Below are 26,027 nucleotides of genomic sequence, written 5' to 3' on the forward strand. Positions count from 1 at the left end.
GGTGGTAGCTTAGGTAGTCGTTAAATGACGCTTCATGCTTATAAAAGCCAACTTGAATATTTGGATATTGATTTTGGTCATGTTACTGAGTTTATATTTACGTCATGATAATATAATCTATTGGAGTCTGTAGATTACAAATGGTCGAAAGTTTATATGACGTACGATGATGTTATGACTGAAATCAGTCACGGTGGAGTCGAGGGATATAGATGAAATGTAAGGGAACCTACTGAGATAAGAATGTCGAATTGTCTTAAGTGACGAAAACTATGAACCAAGAGTAAATCAAATGTCAATAAACAATAGACGATATTATTCAATGGTTGAAAGCTGGAGTCTTATCCATCAGGCAACGCTGTCACTTCATGGAGTCAATGTTTGTAAAATTAATCTTGACATTTGACTACAGTAAACACTCTTCAGATAATCTTTAAAACCATTTTCATTGGTGGCTTTGTGCACCTTTTAGTTAGGGCTTTGTGCAAGCCTAGGTAGATATCACACATTAGATATTTTAACGATAAACAGCTGTATTCTTTCTATGTCTGTTTCTTTCCTGTAACTTAAGGTCGCCTAGAAGAGATCGCTGTTTTAACGACAAAGCCGCCTCTTGTGCATCTTTCTTAAACGTGACTAAACGACGTTTGTACTTGTGTACAATAGAGTGTTTTGATTTGATTTGATTTGTTGTATTCTAGTATAAAGGGTAATTGAGCCAGTGTAACTACAGGCACAAGAGATAATATGTTAGTTCCCAAAGTGTGACTCATTGATAATTTAAGGGATTGTGTGTAAGTGGTAATTAAGCAGTGGTAACTGGTAGTATTTTAATTGATATTGTAAGTGTAATTCTTCTATGTTGAATAAAATAATTTGAGTTTGAGTTTGAGTGTGTTAATTTCTCATACAACTCTATATTCTTGTCTATAGAATGTCGTTCAGCTAGAAAAAAAAATCATAAAAAAAAGATCAATATCAATTCAAAATTCCCAGGGTCTAAATTAAAATTAAGGGAAGAACAGAATTTGAATAGACGTAATATTATATCGTGAAGGAGGCTTAAGCCACTTCTTACAACCTAACGATCTAAGGCAGGATTAACTGGCATTACTGCGATCCAAGTCGGCGCGCTGCTTGAGGTTGACAAGCAAGTCTTATTTAACAATTTTAAGGTACTTTTTCTTTTTTAACTTGCATATACTCTATGTATGTAAATAAAATTAGATTTTCTCGGATTTACAGATTGCCAAGTATTTTATTTTTTATGTATCTCTGAGTTCTGATTATATCGTCAGCTAGGCTATTGTAAAGCTTAGTGCGGATACAGTAAAAATATAGTCATATGATTTTCTTTAAATTTTATTTAAAAACTAGTTACCCGATGCTTCGCACTGGTGCAATACTGACACTTAACATTGTAGATAATGCCTAAATTATCAGTATTTCTTTACTATATTGTCCACGTGTTATACAGAATACAAAAACTTCATAGAATTACTGTATCTATTAAAAAAACCGCATCAAAATCCGTGGCGTAATTTTAAAGATTTAAGCAGACATGGGTACAGACAGCGGTAAGCGACATTGTTTTATATTATGTAATGACAACAAATGATGTTAAATACTCTGGATGTATGCTCAATCTTTTATATCCATGATATTGAGGTGAAATTGGACGCTATACTGAAGCCAACGAAAGTACAATCGACTAAATCGATTCATAAACAAAAGAGTAAACACGAACCCATAAAAAAACATATACGGGAGAATTGAGAACCTCTTTTTTTAAGTTGTTAAAACACAGGAACACGCTACATGCAGACATTAATTAAAAACAGAGGCATTTCAGCACCAGCATTTTCTTCCACGAGATAATACAAGCCCGTTACAAAATTAGACCGTGTAAATAAATAAATCACCAAGAAGATTCGTCATTACAGCTCCGTCGTGTAGTTGGTTTACTTGGTGTTATTCTGATCCACTTAAGATTTGCGATTGGTGCGTTTAAATATTACTTTATTTTAACAAATAGGAACTTCGGTTGATCTCGTCATATTAAGCGCGTATTATTGGATTGTTGGAAATTCGATTTTTAAACTTAATGATTGTCGAGACTACGTTCGTCTAAGATTTGATTCTGTACCCTCAATCAATAAGACTTTTAAATTAAAAGTAATGAATTAGCTTTAAAGGAGGAGGACTTCTTAGCCCAGCAGTTGTCCAAGCTCTCCTCAGGCCAACATTTACAAACCATTAATAAAGTATCGAAGATATTTACAATTATTTAGAACGAAATAATGGCCATACTCATAAAGATTATCTCTTTCCAACATAACTGGTTTCACATGCGAAAGAAAGAGACATAATTGTTTCAATAATCCCTCTAAGCAATATTTATGGGTAAAACCTACTGTAGTCTTCACTTGTGTCCATACATTTTTGGGCCAACATCATAATATCTACACCTGAGACGCAATAAAGCTTACACGCCTGCATGAGACAACATTAAACGTCCAAACACTAACGCAACTTGTTATATATCTAGTAAACTTATCAAAGCAATTTGATCCTTATTTTAATTGTTATAACGTTGCAAATTGCAGTAACTCCATCATATATCAAAATCTCATAGTCTTTAAGCGATTTTAGTCCTTAGCTTTAATGCTTTAATTATGTTAATTGCATTACCTCACAAATAATGATTTGATATATTTACAATGGCATGCAAGGGCTTATGCTCATAATAATTACTATGATTATATTTGTTAATATTGTAGTAAAGCTGTTTTGTTAATAAACATACGGCATAGAACATATTAAATTATGATTGAATATACCATAATAAAGTAATCTGAGTCGAGATGGCCCAGTGGTTAGAACGCGTGCATCTTAACCGATGATTGCGGGTTCAATCCCAGGTAAGCACCGCTGATTCAAGTGCTTAATTTGTCTTTATAATTCATCTTGTGCTCAGCGGTAAAGGAAAATTATTGTGAGGAAACCTGCATGTGACAAATTTCATAGAAATTCTGCCAGATGTGTATTTCACCAACCCATGTATGTTCCAAACCTTCTCCTCAAAGGGAGAGGAGGCTTTTAGCCCAGCAGTGGGAATTTACAGGCTGTTGATGTGATACCATAATCTTGACATAAAATAAATATATATTTAAAAAAAAAGATGATTTTAAATGCAGGAAAAGAAGGATCCTTATTTAAAAATGTAACGATTGCGTGTGAACGGCTATAATACAGTTAATTAGTTCATAGAAATAATGCATCTTTCTGATAAATGATTGCCTCCAAGCTATTTTCTTTATTATATTGAAAATGGTAAGCAATTACAAAAACAAAAACACTATTATTTTCTTTCACATAAATATTTCTTAGTTTCTGGGTTTCGTCAACAAGCCGAAATAATTTCGTCGCTATTAACGAGTACGGTGTTACCAATAAAAAAAAAACAAATTTATACTATATATTTTTTTTTATTAATCACTACATGGTATAAAACAAAGTCGCTTTTTCTGCCCTATGTATGCTTAATTCTGTAAAACCACGCAATGGAATTTGATGTAGTTTTTTTAATAGATAGAGTGATTCGAGAGGAAGGTTTTTGTATAATGATAGTAGAAAAACACTGATAATATTTTAGAAGTTTGTAATGTGATGTCGACAAAACAAATTCTGTAGTATATTTAGTATCAGTATTGCACCTGTGCGACGCTGGGGCGGGTCGCTAGTTCATGAATAAGATTCATTTCGAATACTTAGTGATAATTATAACATACAAAGGACAAACGCGTTAATAACGCATCCAGTTGTTATAGTATCGTCTCTCTGAAACATTTCATGAATTCCGATACATTACGCGAGTGAATTCAGGTTAATTAATAATAATAATATTATGAGCGTTTTACAGTTAACCCATATTTGCGCAAAGGGTCGTTTTCACTTCACAATAAACACTTACTGAAATTAAACTACTAAAGTCTATTGCAGACCTAGTTTCAGATCTTTAATTATTAAACACGTCAGGTAATTTTTTTTGAATTGTTACATACCAAAGTAAATTCGAAATTTATGATAAAGCAGAAATAACCCATTGGTTAGAATGCTACACGCGTTCTTAAACGATTATTGCGGGTTTAAACACAGGTGCTATTGAATTTTCATGTGCTTAATTTGTTTTTATAATTCATTTCGTACTCGGCGTGGAAAACATCGTGAGGAAACCTGCCTGCTTATTTCAGAAAAGTCACACCTGTATCCACAAAGCGGCATTGTAGCAATGTGGTGTAAAGCTCCAAACCTTCTCCTAAAAGCCTAAAAGCCTTAGCCCAGCAGTGGAAAGTTGATAGGATTTTACTGTTGTATTATATGGGTACTAGCTATACCCGCCCGCTTCGCTGGGCATTAGTCGCAGAAATAAATATTTAATTTTTCATTTTGTAATTAATTACTGATCATCAACAATGTACAAATAATAAAGCAACAAATCAAGAAACATTCGAGATCTAATCAAATTCTTATAAAAAAATATATTTAATATTCGTCATCTATTTCATCTTCTTCAATGATGTTCTCGATAGGATAGGTTGCAGATTGGTCATAACACCCATAAACTTATACGATGTTATATAGGTACGATAAAAATTTTAATTAAATTACTATAGTCTGTAAAAGTTTGCATCAAACCAACACGTCTTCTTTTATCCGGTTCTATCGAATATCGATGTTATTACATTTACAACCTTGTCAATACTTGCGAACGTACATCAAAGCATCCTAAGTATATTCGTGTAATGTCTTGGACTTCCACTGTACGAAGATCTTTGTCCAATATCAGAAGATACTATATCATTCGATATTGTATCTCGTAAATAAATGTACTCTTTGGCTCAGAGTTTTGATAGGTTGTATCGAATGTAGTTTAATCGTTCGTTCTCGACCATAGCGTACATGTCAACAATGAATTGTTAAAACAGTTGACGACACTTCAGAATATGGTTAGATTGATTATCTCTAATCATTATACGATATGCAAAAAAATCCATACAACTAACTCTTCCATGTCACAGAGCCTGTCGTGAGAATATTATGATACAGTCCGAGGTGATATCCATCTATAATTGAATAATCGTAATAATTGTCATACGATTGATGTGTTTCAGCGACACCTTGATTGTTTTTGTGTCGATTAATGATAACAACACCTCGTTTTGTAAATTCTGTACCGACAACTACAGCTGTGACTTCAGGAGCTACGGCAGCATTAAAACGCCTTTCATGCTCTGCATTCAATGGCGTTCTATCTGCATTAATAATGACTTTGAATCATTTGTTGTTTCACCTTCCAGAGCAGTTTTAAAATCTTTAACTAAACATTTATTTTGATAAAGCATACCTAATCCTAAATTTAGCGATGATTTCTCGATTAGTTGTGGTACTGAATATGCATCGAAGATCAATCTTTTTCTACGTTGTCCATGGAATAAATGTCCAGAAACTGGAGATTTTATTAAGACAGTGGAAGAAGTGAACCAATCATATGACACACTTTAAACGTAGACGCGAAATTATTGAATTGTACAATATTTGTTGCTCCAAATGATGTCATTTCAAAGGAAGAATTGTAATTTCTAATATTCTTAAGGAAATATTCAGACTCCTCAGTAGTTCCCGTAACGTAGATAAGAAGAGGTTCTGTTGGTTCAACCAGTTGTGGTAAATACATTTTGCCAGTGGAGTAGCGCTATACCAGCAGTTTATTTTAAACATCATAGCGTGATAATATGGGCATACTATATTCATTGAACCAATGATCACATCGGGATTTATTGAGATTGGTTCTAGTTCTTGACTTAGTTTATTTTAATCGTTGATCATCTAGTTGTTGGGCTCGCTCGTCAGGTTTTTCAGTATTTCTTGATGAAGATGCTTGTTCGAAGATCTGGAACTTGATCATTACGTTGACTAACGGTTTTAGCAACTCTCGAAGTAGAAATTCGGATTCTATTTGTTTCTTAACGTATTTCTTGTTGGTATGTTGTTTCCGTAGCTCTTTTGGATGACGCTGCTCATATATTGTTGATGTTTCGATCTTTTATTTCTTCAATGGCATCGTGGTTTCTATTTATATAAATTATTTGATTCAATGATGATTTCATTTTTTATTTCATATTTTATACTTATCGGTTGAACGGCATAGAAATGCATCGTGATACTCGTAAGGGTCATCTGTTGGTTATTTTTAATAATACGGATGAAATAATCACTTTCTCCGTGAAAAAAGTACTCATTTTCGTGACAATCACTTGAACGGTGTTGATATATTTATATCGCAGCGCTACCTAGTGGCGAGTTACATCAATTGGGATAGCATAATCTCTTTATTCATTTAATCTTAATGATCGATCAAATAGTTTCTGAGTTTATCGATGATACACATACATACACATCCACACATCATTTGCGCAAGCACATGTTTTTCCTTTATACCAATTTTTATAAAGATGTACGGTGCATCTGTTCTCGAGTTATAGCAGAACATACAGACGGACAAAAATGTCTAAAATGGTAAAAATTATGTCAGTCAATCATAAAAACAATACTTATGACGAATTACTACAAAAATAAGTGCCAGACAGACTCTAGATATTTATATAGTAGTATAGATTTAGTATTCACGTGCGATAGTTTTATTAGTAGCGTATTTCACGTATAACTTTGGTGTTTCTATACCGATTTCTATGCTTCTTTTTTATTTAATAGTTAATACTGTTAACTTTTTTTATTTGGGATGATTGAGAGTGTTATAAACGCAGGAATAGACAAATATAATCAGAAAGCTTTGAACTACTAAGCTATTGGGAGTGACGCGTGTTATTGTGAGTCAACCATAAAAGATAGACAAAGGCTGTCATGGGATATTTTTTACATAATTTTAAGGAGAACATTTCCGTAATACACAATTTCTATGTAGCTTTAACCATTAAGGTTGTACACGCGACGAAATCTTAAAATATGGAGTAACTTCTCCCATTTTCTGACATTTCCCTTCACTACTCTGCTCCTATTGACTGAAGCGTGATGAAAAGTATACTATAACCAGCTCAGGAGTATGAAAAATAATTGTACCAAGTTTCGTTAAAATCCGTCGAGTAGTTTTTGTTTCCATAGCGGTTATATGGACAGACAGACAGACAAAAATTTTACTGATTGCATTTTTGCCATCAGTATCGATCCCTTTTCAACCTCTGATAGTTATTTTGGAAAAATATTTCATGTACAGAATTGACATTCCTACTGATTTATTATAAGTATAGATTTTTATTGACAATAAAGAAAATCTTAATACTATAACTTACAATATATATTTAACTCAAGGAAATAGTCGAAACAATAAATTTAATATGCAATTTAAGCTTACAGTTTTTTTCTTATTTAACTATTGTTATTGACAATGAACAAAATCTTAATACTATTAACTTACAATATATATTTAACTCAAGAAAGTAGTCGAAGCAAATAAACTTAATATGTAATTTAAACTTACAGGTTTTTTTTTGAGAGCATTAAAAACACAAAAGTACGTACTACGTATGTTTTACGAAAATACACACGCGAAATAAAGACCTACTTAACATTTAATAACAACAATCAAAAAACCAAAACCAAGAAATTATAGTATCCAAATGTACCAACATCATTCATCGCATTGTATTTTATTCGTTATTCTTAACGAATAAAATACAATGCGATGACCCAACTAAAGAAAACCAAAAACGAAAAGATACTTGATTCACGATTTTGTAATCAATTTGAAGTGAATACCAATGAATTTGTATCGGAAAAATTTCAATTTCGCATGCGTGTGTCACAGTGTTATCCCCACTAAACCACGCGGCGCGTTGCGCCAAGCCCTGCCTCCACGCGTGGCGATTCGCAGGCTCGCAGCCGCAGATTCTAAAGACTTTAAACTATCTGCTTCGCGTTTCGCGTGAAAGCGAGGAGACAGGTAGAGAGACAGACAGACGGACAGACAGAGTTACTTCCGCGGTACGCATATTTCATTGCTTTAAAAGGACAATATTTGTGTCAAATTTCAAAGCTTTGACGGGGGTCAAAGGTTTTACAAAGCTCTGAACCGCCCCCCCCCCAATACCTCCCTTAACAGCAAAATACCCAATAACTGTGGTGCTCATATTTCATTGTTTTAAATTCATACTTATATTATAAACGCGAAAGTATCAATTTCAAAGCTTCGAAAAACGTTTGACCCCCCACCCCCATTGCCCCCCTATAAAAGAAAAATACACAAAAACCGCTGAGCACATATTTCTTTATTTTCAATAAACAATATTTAAGCCAAATTTCAAAGCCGTAGTCCATTCCAAAAAAAAGTTTCATACGAACTTTGACCCCCCATTACCCCCCCCTTATAACCCTTTTTCCAGTTAAAAAGTAGCCTATGTCCTTTCTCAGGCTTTAGACTATCTGTGTACCAAATTTCATTACAATTGGTTCAGTAGTTTTGCCGTGAAAGCGGGACAGACAGACAGACAGACAGACAGAGATACTTTCGCATTTATAATATTAGTAAGGATAGTACGGCACAACTTAGTTGTAGCATCGGTAAAATTCGTTAAACCGATCACAACCGAATTGAGTACGCTATCCCAAATTATCAATATTTATTTCTCATGTAAATATGATCTTTACGCAAACGTAATAACTTGTAATATCATATGGCCTAATATATTCGACAATTTGACACCTCGCTTTATATGCAGTTGTTTTCTCGGGTTGAACTGATGCGAGAATCTATAGCGACGAATAGGGTCGAATGGCGCGATAGGGAACTATTTCTATTGGTCGTGTAAATAGGCAGTAATCGGTTTTATTTTCATTTCATTGCATTTTCTGATGCTACATCTAATTTGTGTCATACTATACTTAGATACTTTAAACATTACGAAAAAAAATTATTTAGGTCAAACCAAAACTCGATGTAAAAAATCGTCATTAGTGAAAACGGACTATAATTTTTCAACGATTTTCAGCAAAAATTTACGATCTCTGAAACTAATTTTCAGGTAACCGGTAAGTGTTGGTATAAATCAAAGTTTTATAGGTTGAAACCACATTAGTGTTACTTTCAAAATAGAGTGGAAATTAAATGATAAATTAGACTTTAACTGGTACTAATGTTCTGAACAAGCCCTATTGGAAGGTGTGGTATCTTTCCACCATTCGCATTCTCTAATATTAAACAGTTTCACTGGTCTATCTAGCTAGCTGTACAGCTGTACATGTATGTATAGCTAGACTAAGAGATCTTGGGCTGCAAAATTAAAATCCTACGTCGGACCATTAAAAAGTTATCGGGTTTTTCCGTCAAGAAATTCTCTGAAGCCCGAAGTTTGATAGTTCGCAGTATTATTTCGCTGACTCGAAAAACATGTAAAGTAGTAATCCTGCACCAATATACTCTTAGTTTCTCTCTCTCTTCTAGTATAGTAAATGTGAGAAGGGAATAGAGAGTATGCCATTTGTTCATTTCCTTTTGTTTGTTGACATGGTTGCAGTCTGCATTTTCAGCTGACAGTAAAGAAAAATAATATCAAAAAACCCAATACAAATATAGTGCTTGTAATGTATTTTCCACCATTTATGTAACAGAAGTATAAAAATACAATTTAATTTATATATTCTGCTTGAAAGTCCATAAATACCAACATGCTGTATAATCTGGGATTATGTAAACTAAAGTACCTAAAGTTAAAAATGTGTAAAAATTTTTTGTAGTGAACAACATAATTTTTATATAAGAGATGCCTTACCTGCATGTTACATATTTTGTATCGTACTGGCTCTCCACGACAGCCGGAAGGCGAGGAGCATGTTCTGAGCTGTCTGGAGACGCCACCGTCGCAGGTTCTCGAGCAAAGTGACCATTCGCTCCACTGTGACCATCCGCCTCTTTCCTGTTAAATATTATATATCTTTATTTGCGCAATAACACTGTAAAAAATCTCTAGGATAAAGAAATCTTTGTTAACATGAGAATTAATGGCATTAAATGCTTAAATATATAAAAATATGAACTAAAACTATTTACTGTGGCAAGAATGCTAGCAGCATTTCCCCATTGAATCGGAATTCGGATCCTCTGGGCTAAAAACGAACCATCCTCCCGTCACCAGTGGAGGCAATGAGCCGAGGTGTTATTAAAGAAATTAATATATTATTTAGTGTATGAAAAAAACACTTAGGTATTGATAGAAAAGGTGGCTTCAAAGTTTATAGATCAAATTTTTGTGTAACACATAATTTGATGCTATTAGCGCAATCGTATACGTGGAGCTTGGCGATATAACAAGTCGCAGGATCCTAACTGAATGCCTATTATCGTACCCACTCCTAACCTAAGTGGTAAGCTTAAAAAGGAGGAATAAATAAGAATATTAGTAAGTGTTTTATGATTATAATAGTAGTAGTTAGTAATTCCTTCAAAATTTTGGGGCGTTGGTACTATTATTAAAAAAAATATATATCGATTCGGTCCCAGGTAAGACCGACTCATATGTCGTGACGATGAACGACTGAACATACATATATGTACTTCGTTATTGCCGACTAGCTGTGCCCGCGACCTTGTACGCCTTTGAATATAATTATATTATATTGTAGCCTAAGTTACTCCCTATTATATCAGTTATCTGCCAGTGAAAGTCCCGTCAAAAATCGGTCCAGCCGTTCCAGAGATTAGCCGCAATAATTAGACCGACAAAAATAGTAAAAAATGTTATTTTGGTATATGTACCGTGTATAAATAGATATGCATTGAGTAAAAAAGGGCTATTTTAATATTATAAACAGGCACTCAAATTTTATTATATGTATAGATTATTTTTATAATAAAAATAAAAAATAAAACGAAAATTGGTTTTTGTGCCAGTTGCAAAACGCTAATCGAAATTTAAAATAATTAAAAAAAAATTACTACTTCTTAGTTCAATAACATTTTAGATATTTTTTATAGACCATAACGGTCACATATTTAAATTAGTATGTACCAAAGTTCTAAATATCACTTCGGGTTAATATAATTACGTTTTAAATATCTTAGTACATTATTCAGCTGCTAGAATTAAATTTAAACAGCACCCAATTGTGAATGCTCCTCTATTTTGACGGTTTAATATTAATTTGATAATAAATGTAGCAAAACTATTTCCAATTTTATCATTAACTAGCGACCCGCCTCGGGTTCGCACGGCTACACTACTGATACTAAATATTTCATTATATTATAAACATTACAAACTTCTAAAACTATCAGTGTTTCTTTACTATATTAACTTATTTAATATAAAATAATAAATTTTTGACTATACCGTTTTGTCAATTCAAATCGTTAATAAAAAAAAAACATTGGTAAAAAAGGCATATTATTCGATACAAGATTTTGTAGATGATAAAAAAGCTTGGAATTAATACCTGTTGTTGACTTCCAGGTAGGATACATTATATACATATATAATTGTATTTAACTAATATGATTGTATTTTTTAAATGTTGAAAAATAGTAAGAGTTTCTTGGCGGTTTGACGATTCAAAAGTGCTTGTAAAAGCCCACTCGAATAAAGTTTATTTTGATTTGATTTGATTGTCCATGTATTATATACAAAAACCTTCCTTTAAGGATTTAAGTACACAAAGGGACATAGGGACAGAGAAAGCGACTTTGTTTTATACTATGTTGTGACAAGTCTCTTGTCCCGACTACGTTCGGCTATATTACAAATTCTGTCATACAGTGATAGCATATAGCCTTTCCGAATAAAGGGACTATAATAAAGAGGAGATGGTTCGGCTTACTCCAACAACTTGATCCAATGGAGGTTTCCAAGAGATGAATCAAACTACTCAACGATCAAACAGCTAAGCCAAATCAAATAATGGAAAGATACACAGGATGTACGGATCACACACCGTCGGGATTTCAAAGCTTGTTTAATATAACAAGATATATAAATATATATAATAATTACAATTTGTCTAAATACTAACTATACTGTATTATTGTGTTTTGTAATGATTAATAACATGGAACTTCCAAATTTTATATTTGCCTTCAAAATGTTTTTGAATTTGTATTTTTGGCCAATCAATCTCGTTCGCGTCTCGTCCACTTTGTGTCACATCGTCAAAATAATCTATTCTCTGTAGACAGAGTTAAAGAATTTAATCTATTTGTTAGATTAATTCGTCTCTAGATTACATTTTTAAATACGTTCTGGAATTCTCAAAGACAAATCAATAAATTGTTTACAGTAAGTATTTTAGCTAGAAGTAATATTCTCAGCTAATCTCTTTTGGGTTACCGCCAAGATTCAAGTACTGAGTAATGGAGTCTGGCTATTTTCCTAGGATTCCGTGACAAGCTAGGCTCTATCTGAAGCACTAGATTATGCTTCAGCGCAGCAAAGATTAGATGATTATCTCGTTACAGCGTCAATATTAAAAACGACAGGACATAATTTGTTCTAAAGAAATTTCTTTAAAATGGCCGTGACATTTTTTCTAATTTCATTTTTGCGCGAGTGAGTCAGATATTTTACATGACTTTACAGTCATAAATACATATTTATATTTTTAAAACTTGATGGGAATGAGCATGGCTGCTGGGATCATATTTTAATATCAGTGCAAATTTAAATCGTTTTAGGTTGAATTATTAGCAGAATTTTCTATGTTCATTTAGGAAGATCGGGTCAAATTTCTAGACAGTATTGCCGTTTCTAGCTCGCACCAGACACTATTTAAAAAAATATTATATGAACAATGAACTAACTTTAAGTTTAAGTAGTATTAAAGATATTGAACATTTTATACTATATAAATATGATATCATGATATCACTATGCTATCAAATCTGCATATAGATCTGGAGTCTCAAAACGGGATGGTATGTTGTTTTTTGTCTAGTAAACTATTTTCTAGTTCTTTGCGACAATCACTGTATATTTTATTCATATTTCAGCTATACTTAAGTTGGTGGAAAACATGTATAATATAATAGCAAATATTATTGTGTCTGGCGAGGAGTTAGAATTGGAAAACTGTCTGGTAATTTAGCTTTAGATTTTCGGTAAATAGACAGAGCGTTGCTCTGTTGATGGGCCGCATTTCAACCTATAAAGAGAAGCAAAATATTAAAAAAAAACACCAGATATTATAAAAATATTGGACCACATCACATACATTACTCTGATCTCAATGTAAGTAGCTAAAGCACTTGTGTAATTGAAAATCAGGAGTAACGACATTACCACAAACATCATGATAACACAGAAAACTAATGAACTTTTTCTACTTTTTTTTTTATTCGGTCGGGAGTCAAACCCGCAGCTTCGGAGTGGCGTACTCTTAAATACTGGTATACATACAACTCGACCATGAATGCCGTCGAAATAAACTGTACTATGACATAATGTCTATTGTAGTTAGATATACCTGGCATTAAATTCTCAAAAGACAATTAAAAGACTAGAACATAATAAATACCAGTTACAACTTAATAGTTATAAATAATTAACATATATAGTCTGTGAGCAGCAAATATCGCAAAATGATGACCAAGAAAATATTATAAGTAAGAGGTACTAAATAAAAAACGTTTCGATATTGCATTGGTATTTAATTTAATACACGAAACAGATGTTTGATACGGCCGATAGGGATAACAAGAGGTTGTAATTTAAATTGTTATCGAAGCAAGTTTGAAGTTCGTTGGGTTTAAGATTAAGCGTATGTTGTAATTTAAGTTATACCAATAAAAATATCTCACAATAGAACGACTAGGACCTCTAAATTTCCCACTGCTGGGCTAAGGCCTCCTCTCCCTTTGAGAAGGTTTGGAGCATATTCCATCATGCTCCTCCAATGGGGATTGGGGTAGAAATTTTGTTGAAATTAGACACATGCAGATTTCCTCACAATGTTTTCGTACACCACCGAGCAAGAGATTAATTATAAACACAAAATTAAGCACATGACAATTCAGTTGTACTTGCTTGGGTTGAAAACCGCAATCATCAATTAAGATGCACGCGTTCTAGCCACTCAACCATCTCAGCTTATCAAGCTTTAGTGATCAAAATATATAAGTATTGGTTTCTGTAGTAGTTTCGTATTTAATCAGTAGATGAATATATGGATGTCTATATGTATAAATGATTGAGTTTTTCGACAAAATATTCACATAAACAGCCCACAAAGGAGTTGACAATTGTATATTCCCACTTCTTGGAAAGTACGTAAAATCGCTTGTTGGATGCGTGATGGGTTCCCGTTTGTAGATTGATCTCTTCGAAATACGATCATTTCACAGTGGAAAGAGCGACTGTATGCAAACGTGACTATGAACTGTAAAATATACTGTGCAGTTACATAAATTCTGTTGATTTAATTTAAAGAATGCTGCAATAGCCCAATTTACCGAAATTCATTTAACGATAGTTTTGGCTAGCAAAGTTTAAGATAAAATTGGATAACGTTTTATCTGAATATTCTCATTAGACCTTTACTGGCATTCCACAAGGAGAATTAGCCATAAGAGTCGAGATAGGCTAAAACCTGGTCAAGCAGCTATGAATATTGTTGGTCTTAATTGGTACTTACAAACCATCTCTCTTTATGATCAACAGTAAAAGAAAACATACCCAGGAAACCCAAAATGTATGTCTCCACATATACATAGTACTGAAGCTAATAGAATGAGCGTTGTATCTTTTTCCAAAATGGGATCAGGCCATTTGTGAAACAATTTTAGGTTGCATACCTAAGTATAGATATAAAGGCATTTTAACTAAATAATGAAAAAATATTTATTTTTTCTTTTGAAAAGCGTGGTTGATCTACATAGATCCTTTTGTAGCTGATACTTAGATTGGTTGTATCTGTATCAGCAATCATAGGAATTCTAAATTCGACCAATCAAATTTCTTTATTTTCTTTGCTTTACGTGACTATAAAATAAATATTTGTAGTAAAACAAACACAAAACAGTCTTATTGTATATTCGTCACGGTATTTAAGTACTTTGTCAAACCAAATACCCATAATGGTGCTGTTATTTCAAAAAGAAAATTATTTTTATGCTAATTTGGTCGGGTTCTAAATGTACTTTATATAGCTATAAATATACAAACAATATCAATCTAAGTGAGTTTCTCTTTAACATATTTGTATTTTCTCGATCCCAACAATATGAGATTTTGATCACGCGCCTTTTTTACATACCGCTGACCGGAATAATAATTATTTTCAAAGCTTTAACGGGTTGATAGTCGAAATGGGATTTTAACCTTAAACGGTTGGAAATAAGGAATGAATTCCTACAAATAAACTGTGATTTTATTTTTGGTAGAATTAACTTGACATGAAAACGATAGGCTAGCTTAAATAGGAACGTATTTAATTTCTTATTCAATGAAATCATTAAATTTCCATTCTTGGATATTACCTATTACAGTGGAACCCCGATTATCCGAATTAATTAGGACCGGGGTCGTTTCGGATAATCGAGAATTCGGATAATCGGACATAGACTGTTAATAAAGAAAAACGAAGTGTCATAGATGGGATAAATTACTGAAATAACATTCACTTGAACATCAGACTCGATCAGATTAATTTGCAATCCTAATCAGCTTTCGGATAATCGGTATTCTTATACAGGCGTTTAATTATAGTTATAAACATTTTCATCGTTACAAACAATTATCATTTCGAATGTTTGTGGTAGGGCTTTGTGCAAGGCCATCTGGATAGCTACCATTTACCCTTTAAATAATCTACCGCCAAACAGCAATACTTAATACTGTTGTGTTCTGGTTTAAAGGGCGTTTGGCCCAGTATCACTAGAGGAACAAGGGAAAGGACATATTTCTACCCAGGTTTATGTCGCATTGGTATGATGTAAATAATCGTTATAATTTCTTTCCAATGTCTATTGATAGTGATAACAATTTATGATCAGTGGCCCATTTTCCCGCCAACTACGATACGATACGTCCTATAATGTCGATGATTTTCTCTTTTCAATACAACGAAAAACAATGTAAGGAAACGAGAGGTCAATACTATTAAAAATGCTGTATAATAGCTGCAGTATACTAAAATCTTTTTATATTTTATTATAGTTATTTCAGTTACGAATAACGAAAAACCATCTGATTTATTACCATAGATTTAAAGAGACAAGGTTCTACAAGATGATATCAAAATAAAAGTGCTAGAAAACAATTTATAGATGTACAAAATGATTCGAATTTTCTTTTAAAATATACAAAGAATTCTTGAATCAAACGTAATCCAATTATGCTGTGCATTTCGTACGTCTTTTCATAGTTGAAGAGGGACAAGTTTTATTTCGTCGGAACTAGAATAGAAAATAATAACTTATTATTTTTTACAGTTATTCTTGTACGTGATTTTGTATGTACCTACTAACAAACCATTAAATACAACACGCTCTGAAACGCGATCAAGAACATCTCCTTAGTTAACTCGATGCTGTTTTTTAATGATATATGTACCTACTTATTATATATATTTTTATACAAGAACAACAACCATAATAACAGCCTATAATTTACGACTGTCGTAGCCCAGCACGCCTCCACCCCTATTGAGGAGAAGTTTCGGAATATATTCCACCACGTTCCAATGTGGGATGGTGGAATACACATGTGGCAGAATTTCTATGAAATTAGACACATTCAAGTTTGAATATTTAGTGGTGCTTGTCTGGGTTTGAACCCGCGATCATCGGTTAGGATGCAAGCGTTCTAACCACTGGGCCGTCTCGGCTCTTCACAGGGAACATATTTTTTTATATTGTTGTTAAGAAATCATGAATATTGCCAGTTCAAAAATCTTTTGTACTTATTACAACTTAGCTTTTAGCTAGTCTGAATTCCTATAGGCAAAATTTATGCTTACATTATAAATAAATATATGTTCAGAACTTCCTCAAACAGCATTCGATGTGTTGATAGTCAGTCAACTAACTTTCTCGTTGGTATAATGAGTGATAAGATCGAGGTCTCGAGAATCTGGATTCAAAACTCAGGTCAGGAAAAAATCTTAAGATAAGAGCCGGAATTTGGATGGAAAAGAGTGTTCGTGATCCTGCGCTTGAACTATTATATACTACGCCGGAGCTGTCAGATTTACATTGGGCTATGAGAATGGAGAAATCAATTACCTCAGGTTAGGTTTATGATGACCTCTCTACCACGGATAGACTAGTTTAGGCTAACTTAGATTTACCACCAAGGCTGAAATAGATCAGACCAACATTATCATTAATCAGGATAGATAGGCAGAGATACAAAAAAGCTATAACAACTTGGCACATAAGCCCTTTTTACAACAATTCAATTATCGTTCTTTTTTAAATTTAAAACAAAACAAAGAACATCACACACAATACGTCACCCAGTAAAACATTTCTGTAATGTAAAAAAGAACACCGAAATGTGGTCCGGATTATTACGACGGCTGTATTGTAAATGTGAGTATACATTTCTTATGCCTCCGGAGGTTTCAAGCCTTCCAACCAAAAGAAACGCTCTTTATGTATTACGAGCGCAGCTCGTGGAATGTTTGCTTTTAAAATTATTTCATATATATTATTATCATCGTTACAGATCCGTGGTGGACTTTCCAACGTTACATTTTGATAGAAAGTAGTAAAGTAAAGTAAGTAAAGTAACAGCCTGTAAGTTCCCCATAACTGGGCTAAGGCCTCCCTACCCATTAATGAGAGGGTTTGGAACATGGCATTTGGCAGAATTTCGATGAAATTGTCTAATTTCATCGAAATTAGACAACATGTGTCTACGTGCAGGTTTCCTGACGATGTTTTCCTTCACCGCCGAGAACGAGATGAATTATAAACACAAATTAAGCACATATATATATAGTGGTGCTTGCCTGGGTTTGAACCCGAAATCATCGGTTAAGATGCATGCATGCTGGGCCATCTCAGTTATTATATTGATAGAAAGTAGGTTTGTATGAATGTAAGCCTCGCGTTTTTTAACACCAATCGTTGGACATTCTAAATTTGAATCTTTGAAAAAAAATTTAAGATTTATCCGTTTTTCGTAACCTTTTGATCCGTTACCTTGATAGCTTCTAAATAACGCTTCGCATAGTTCTACTATTCGTAAACAAAACGTATCATTTCTTTTTTATTGTGCACAAGAAATAACAAAAGCAACTGTTGGAATCTTAACCATTAATGGTGATAGGATAGAAGAAGTATTTGTCCGGTGAATCGAAATTCTGATACTCAGAGCGGTAAATGACCGTTTGCCACCAGCTGAGGTAATAAAACGACGTCTTTTCTCAAACGATGTCTCATAGATTAATTAATGTTTAGCTAACTCGCGTTTTAGACTTTTGTTTGTTATGTGTTAGGCAAAAAAGCCTTCCTTGGGGTTCGACTTTGCTTCATACCAAATTTCATCAAATTCGCTTCAGCGGTTTAGTAGTGAAAGAGCGACAGACAGACAGAGGTACTTTCACATTTATAATTTTAGTATAGATTTATCCTTGATAAACAAATAACAAGGATATTTAATTAATTCTTGGCTTACATTGCCTCGGAATATTACTATCGCAATCTTAATTATAACTCTCCCCTAAATTATGTTCGTTCTTTAAAATATCTGTAGGTAGAGTCACAATCGGACTTGTGATTGTAAGTGGTCACTACCATAGACATATGCGTTTTATGAAATATTATTCATTTCTTACATCGTCGTAATTCAGATAACTGGCTATAGAACTACGAATGTGGTAGACATGTCATATAAAAAATCTCTTTTCGACTTGTAAGTCAACGTTTGCAGTCGGTAAGCAAATGGCCATCGATCATAAATAATGGCGCAGTAAGAAATATGAGCCATTTCTTATAGAACTAAAAAATCGGAATTAGGCTCGGGTTCCATCACAGGGCACTAATTATTGTAAATAAAAAAATATTGTAAAATTTTTTTTTTTGTTTTTTCATACATTTCCCACTAATTTTAGGAGCTACGTTGTTATGTGCCAGACTATTTATATTGGGTTCCTACCCAGACGATCTATTATTATAATATATTGATTAATTGAAAATCATACATATTAATCTAATTTAAACAAGCAAAAGTTGTTTCAATATCAATAAAATCAAACAGGTTTTATATTTATAATCGGTACGACCTTTACATTAATCAGGCCTAATATTCACATCAACATACTACCATGATGATGTTAATTAATACAACTCCTATAAAGTTTGAATTAAATTAGATTTTATAGCACATTATAAATAATATATATTCTATTATTTCGCCCGCTTGTACAATCTAATAAAAAAGTAACAACGTACTCGTACTATTAATTATTATTAAGATAATTGTGAACCGTAATAATAATACGATTGTATTTTATTAAAACGTATGAATGTAGGATTATCCTTATTTTTCAATTTACATTTCTTTGCAGTCAGAGACGCTGTGTGAAAATGCTTCAACGAAATTGAATAAGTATGCTTTTTATTTCTAACTTGACATAATTGTATCTTTTAATATTCTGATCAAGATAATAATTACTACATAGTATAAAACAAAAACCTCAATCTACCCCTATATCCCTGTGTACATATGCTTAAATCTTTAAAACTACGCAACGGATTTAGATGCGGTTTTTTTATATATAATAGATAGAGTGATTTGAGAGGAAGGTTTGTATATATAAGACATGGATAACTTAGTAAAGAAACACGGATAATTTTAGAAGTATTTACTATTATGTCATATTATTGCACCCGTGCGCGAAGACGGGGTGGGTCGCTAGTTACTTATAAAATAAAGTTCTTCCACCGCATTTACGTGAGATGAACGCAAAAACTATTCGATACTATACGATTTTTATAAATGAAATGATTCATGAGTTTGTATAATTCAATAATCTTTAAGTATGCTTGCTAGGTTGTCGCAAATACAATACCGACGAATAAAGATGTATATTATTTGAACATTTTATGAAGACCCTTAGTTTGCAGGCGAAAAGCTGAATCTGGCAGCCACTAAAATATATTACATAATCGTCTCCTAAACAAAAACTTATGAGCCCGTATTAAATAGGTCGAAGCTAAAGCAGTCAATTTCCCATGAAGAGCGAACGTAATCCTGAGTACATGCAAAACAACCTGTCTTGCTGTATTATCATCGCAGGCGCTAAACAAGGCTTTAATAAAAACAACCAAGCAACATTTACAATCAAAACGTACGATATCAAAGGGTTAGGTGTTGGTACAAGTCGTGTCGACGAGCGGATTAATGCTAACTAGAAGTATAATAGTAATTCAACAACAACAACCGCCTGTAAATTTCGCAATGATGGGCTTAGGCCTCCACTGCCCTTGAGCAGAAGGTTTGGAACATATTGAATCACGCTGTTCCAATGCGGGTTGGTGGAATACACATGTGGCAGAATTTATATGAAATTAGACACATGTAGGATTCAGTTTTAAGTGAAGTCAGTTTGAAGTGAGCTTTCAGACTTTTTTGAGCATTTCAAGGCCGAGGATGCCCGGCGTCCTGACCCAGGACTTTAGGATATGTTGCTTGTTGAGTTTTCCTTTACGACAACGCAAGTGTTTAGTTCACTGATACCATAGACAAACAGCCCGCTCCGACTTCGTACGAGTGAAATTGAAAGGAGAAGTTCAGGAGTCGAAATTTTCTAAAACCCTTCTAGAGCGTTTACGTCTAGGAATGCGTAACTATGCTAGATTTACCAAGTCAATCGGAACTATATGAATACTAAATGTGCTATAGAACACTACCTTATCAATCGTTTCAACTGTTAGTTCACGGGTATATTAATGTCATGCAATGTTTCCTAAAAAAATATAATTCAAACAAGCCAAAGATAAACCCACCTATAACAAGATAGTCAATTTCAAAATTATGCCAAAGAAATGTATTAAACCATGTCTTGGATTATTTCAGGCTAGGCCACTTAATCGTTAGAAAAAAATTATCTCAAATACTAATGTTAGTTGGCCTTCCATATTTTCGTAGTAACTATTTCAATAAAGTACCTTAAATGTACCTTAGTTCAATGTCATGTCTTAGTCAATTGTAGAATCTCATCTAATTGTAAACACCCTCAAGAGTTGGAGATTGTCAGACATAACTTATATATTATATTATATTGTACAGATATAGATTAGGACAAGTGTATCGTGGCTCTAATGTTGAATACGACACAGTATTTTGTTTGAGAGAACGAGTCTGTAAGGAGTCTGTACGATGGTTGCTTTTAATCAGCTTCAAAAAACCTTTAAAAATAATAGTATATATTGATGTCCTCAATTTGGAATAAAAAAATCTTAACAATTTTCGTTATAAGTTTTTAAGTCACTTATATTCCAAAATTAAATCTTTAAATACCAGTTTTTTTTTCATCTAATGGACAATTTATTTGATGATAAGTAGTACGTATATTTTATTCAATTCAACGCTATTTTTCATGACTTTCTCCATAAATAAACAACTTGATTCGTAACAACAGTAGCAACAGTGGCATATGCAAATTTTCAACTCCAAAGTCGACTCCAATTTGTCAGCCCTCCACTGTTTTTGCTACAGTTTTTGATGTCTTTATAGCACTTTGTGTAAAAGATATACTACCGGATTTTTATGCTAACGTTAAGCGAACTTCTGATGAGCAAAACCTTTACCTTCTTTTTAAAAAAAATATTGGAGCTTAACTTGTCACTGAGCTTCTTCGCTGGCTACAGGATTTTTATATCAAAATATTTGCCAGAGCTTTCGGTAGAGCTGATGTATAGTCCAATGGCTAAAAACCCGAAGATTGTAGATTCAAAACTAATCAAGCATTGAGATACATTAAGATATCCCTTTTTTTACGCTGGAAAAACGCTTTACGCGCTTCCCCCACGTGATGGAAAGTGGGGGGGGGTGGCACTCCCCGGTTTCCTGAACGCCTAGTGCGCCCAGGTCCACCGGGTTTAAATATGAAGATATCCCTATGCAAGCGCTTTATGAAAAAAACTGTCTAGTTTAGAGAATTTTCTCTCTAAAAGAAGTTTTTTGTCCAGCTGTGGAAAATTGGCAGATGATAAACATTTCCTTGGATTTATGATTTATTTGCCAAAATTAGATAGTACATATAATACATAATCTATTGAACTAGCATAGAATGTTCTAATATTTGTTGTGTAACAATTTGTTTGTTTAAAGCCAGTGAGCATACATCCCATATAATATTGGATTACCTAAACAAATAAATCCATACAATCTAACACAATCGTGATGTTCATCTTTAGCAGCGTTGGTGTTTCGAGATCATTTACTTATTGTAGAATGTTTAACAAAATTTAAAAATAAAATAAAAGTAACAGCCCGTAAATGACCCACTACTGGGCTAAGGCCTCCTCTCCCATTAAGGTGAGGGTTTGGAACATATTCCACCACGCTATTCCAATGCGAGTTGTTGGAATGCACATGTGGCAGAATTTCGATGAAATTAGACACATGCAGGTTTCCTCACAATGTTTTTCTTCACCGCTGAGCACAAGATGAATTATAAACACAAATTAAGCACATATGTATAGTGGTGCTTGCCTGGATTTGAACCCGAAATCATCGGCTAATATGGACGCGTTCTAACCACTGGGCCATCTCAGCTCACAGAAATTTTGAGTTATTTATATTTCTTTCCCTCGAAGTAACTTTTACTTTCGTATTCTTTTCCGAACCAGTTGTAGTTTTTGTTTTGACTATCAATAAATAAGTGTAATCTTTCAATATTTAATTAAGGAATTTAAGTTTGTTTTGAAACGGGTTCCATTATACTAAGACTAATACAATATCGTGGGTTAATAATTTACAGCCTATTGTCAGTGTAACTATGCATTTCCACATCTTATTCTTCCTCCTTCATTTATAGATATGTATCTACTATTAAATTGGCTGGTACACCTTAGCTGATATAATAAATACAGAAATGATTTGTCAAATTAAAACTTACCATGAGGTAATCTCAGGTAAGTCTGAAATATTATGTCTATAAGCGCTGTAACTTACCTTTTCATGATGCGTTGTGTTATCACGATGAATATCTAATACTTCTGGGAAATCCGTGGATATATCATGACCGTGTCTGTGCGCACAACGACCAGGAAACTGAAACAAGCAATTTTAATATTGTAATTAAGGTAAATCAGAAAAGTATTCTAGTTTTGTGTAATTCCACTAAATAGGTGAAACCGATTCCAAATTAATTCGCAACATTTGCGCAATTACAACATTTGTACATGTTAAATAAAAATATATACATAATAATAAAAAGACGATTAAATCTTAAACTAATATTATAAACGAGAGTGAGTTTGTTAGATACGAGTTGACCTCATAACTTCTCAGAAACTAAGTATCAACTTAAAAAGCGAGCAAGTACGATATATATATACACATATATATCGTACTTGGTCGCTATCATTTGAAATAGTATAAAATTGTAAAAGTAAAAGTAGGATTTGTCAATTTGAAAGCAGGATATAATTATTTATAAATGGAATATAATATATTTTCAATAGAATCTATTTTCTGAACCTATGAGGGCTTCACAAATGATTAAATACTTTTACATGACTATTAAAAAGTGCATACTGAGCCAATTTAAATAAAGAACATTTTGATGATCACGATGATTTTCGTTCAACTATAATCCAACGCTAGTATTTCATTACGATACTTACAGTTAAGTAGTTTCAATAATTAATAACTAGAGCTTCTTAATTTGAATTTATGGATTATTTCAGAAAGTAAAAGTAGATTTTTTTTAACCTTTTTTTTCAGGTGTTTGGTCACATAGTGATCATATCACTCCTGTAGGAGCTAAAATTATTACCATATAAACTATATAATTAGTTTTCTACGCTTTAAACCTAATATTACAAGTTTGTACAGAATTCTTGCTTTTTCAGTCCCCGGAAAGGCAAGAACGCTGTGCCAGACCCCTTAGGGGATTTACATCATAATTGTGTACAAGTAAATGTAGATTTTAGTATTGCTTTATATCCTTTATTAAATAAATAAAAAAATACATAGCAAATTCGATAGCAATTGATCAGATAAATTTCTAATTAAACCCATCCATCCCTGAACATGAAATACAAGTAAATCTAATCACACTGAAGCGATGTCCGTTGCAAATTCCTCTATCGAGACCTAAATGCAGCGTGTGTATCGCCAATGGAGCGTGGACTAAAGAAAATATCGATAAAGCTGTCGGTTGCAGTTTAATGTTTTCATATTGCCGTCGAAATGTATTGGTTAAATTCGCATCCAGATACACGAGTTTCAAATTTATAGGCAAATGATTCTGTCGACTGTTTTGTTTGCTTACATTCATCATGTGATAAATTATATTAAATATTCGTTATATTGTTGATGTTTTAACACGCGATTACATAGTGAGGCGCCGTCAAATACTATTTTAATATCGTATTGAATAACACTCTTACAGTTTCGAATAAAAAAAAAAAAAAAAACAAAAACAAAATAAACGTTATTCAAGAATGCTTTTACTATATGTATGTAATATATCCTGTCTATAAGTCAACAAGTATTAATTCCACACTTTTATATCGTCTGTATTATCTAGTATTGAAAATTATATCTTCTTTACCAAAACATAGTTAAAAAATAATGAGAAGTCTTTCTATTTATTGTAGTAACTTCAACCATAACTTTTTTTATCTTATAGGTTTGGCAAATGGGTCACCTGGTAAATGATTTGTAATCATTTCTGCTCCTATACAATGTCGCTGTAAGAAATATTAACCATTCCTTACATTGCCAATGCGCCGCCAACCTTGGAAGCCAAGATACTACGATCTAGGCCTGTACAGACCTGTTCCAGAACTGTGTTACAATGGCTCATTTCAATTCAGAACATAACAATATTGGGTGTTACTGTTTGGCCGTAGAACAATACTTCAATAGCATATTAATTCGTTATAATTATTTAATATATGTAATATATATATATAGAATATACTAGGAATATATAAACTTCATGGCGTTACTTCTCGGAATTGTTAGCTCTTGTACCAGTAGTAGCTGTCAATTTAATCCTTATTGAATATTCGTATTGCCTATTGGTGGTAGGGCTTTGCGCAAGCCCGACTGAGTAGGTACCACCCACTCATCTGATATTCTACCGCTAAACAACAGTATGCAGTATTGTTGTGTTCCGCTTTGAAGGGCGAGTGAGCCAGTGTAACTACAGGCAGAACACATAGCATCTTAGTTCAAAAGGTTGGTGGCGCATTGACGATGTAAGGAATAGTTAATTTCTTATATCGTCATTGTCTATGGGTGATGGTGACCACTTACCATCAGGTGGCCCATATGCTCGTCCGCCAACCTATTCCAAAAATTAAATTTAAAATCAATCGAACAGTAACTAGTAAAGTGCCTGAAATTTTGTAAATGTTTACTGGTATGGTAATATATTTTAATATATCTTTACTTATCTACGTATTTTATTGTACTATAAAATTAAATTACATAAAATATTGTCTCATCTAATTGTCTCTACCAGCAAACCTACACATTTACACAATTGATTGTAAGTAGATGCACAAAAAAGTATAATAAGACAAAATAATATATTTATAATTAACGAGGCATTCTTTATTCCTTATTTTTCAATTAAATTCCAAACAAAACATCGTATAAACCTATAAATCTATATACGAAATTGGTTATCTATTCACAATAGCACAGAGTTCAAATTCAATTATTTCAAAATCAATTGTTTCTCGTTCACTATCTTAACAATACAGAACTGTATTATCGTTTTTCTCTTAAGTATTTCAAGGGGTAGCTATTGGTTCATCAATTCGATACAATATTTTA

The 26,027-nt window shown here is 33.1% G+C and overlaps 1 protein-coding gene across 6 annotated transcripts in view; it reads right to left on the reverse strand.

Annotated features, from left to right (window-relative positions):
- Positions 1-26,027, reverse strand: part of LOC124539275 (protein madd-4) — a 446,643-nt gene that overhangs the window by 108,407 nt on the left and 312,209 nt on the right. For all 6 annotated transcript variants that reach the window (XM_047116602.1, XM_047116606.1, XM_047116605.1 and 3 more), the window contains exons 5-6: positions 23,187-23,285; positions 9,846-9,989 (exon numbers count right to left, since the gene is read on the reverse strand). In XM_047116602.1, the coding sequence (XP_046972558.1) occupies positions 9,846-9,989; positions 23,187-23,285 (243 nt within the window). The remainder of the gene's footprint in view (positions 1-9,845; positions 9,990-23,186; positions 23,286-26,027) is intronic.

Source organism: Vanessa cardui, chromosome 22 (assembly GCF_905220365.1).
Source record: "Vanessa cardui chromosome 22, ilVanCard2.1, whole genome shotgun sequence".
NCBI lineage: Eukaryota > Metazoa > Arthropoda > Insecta > Lepidoptera > Nymphalidae > Vanessa > Vanessa cardui.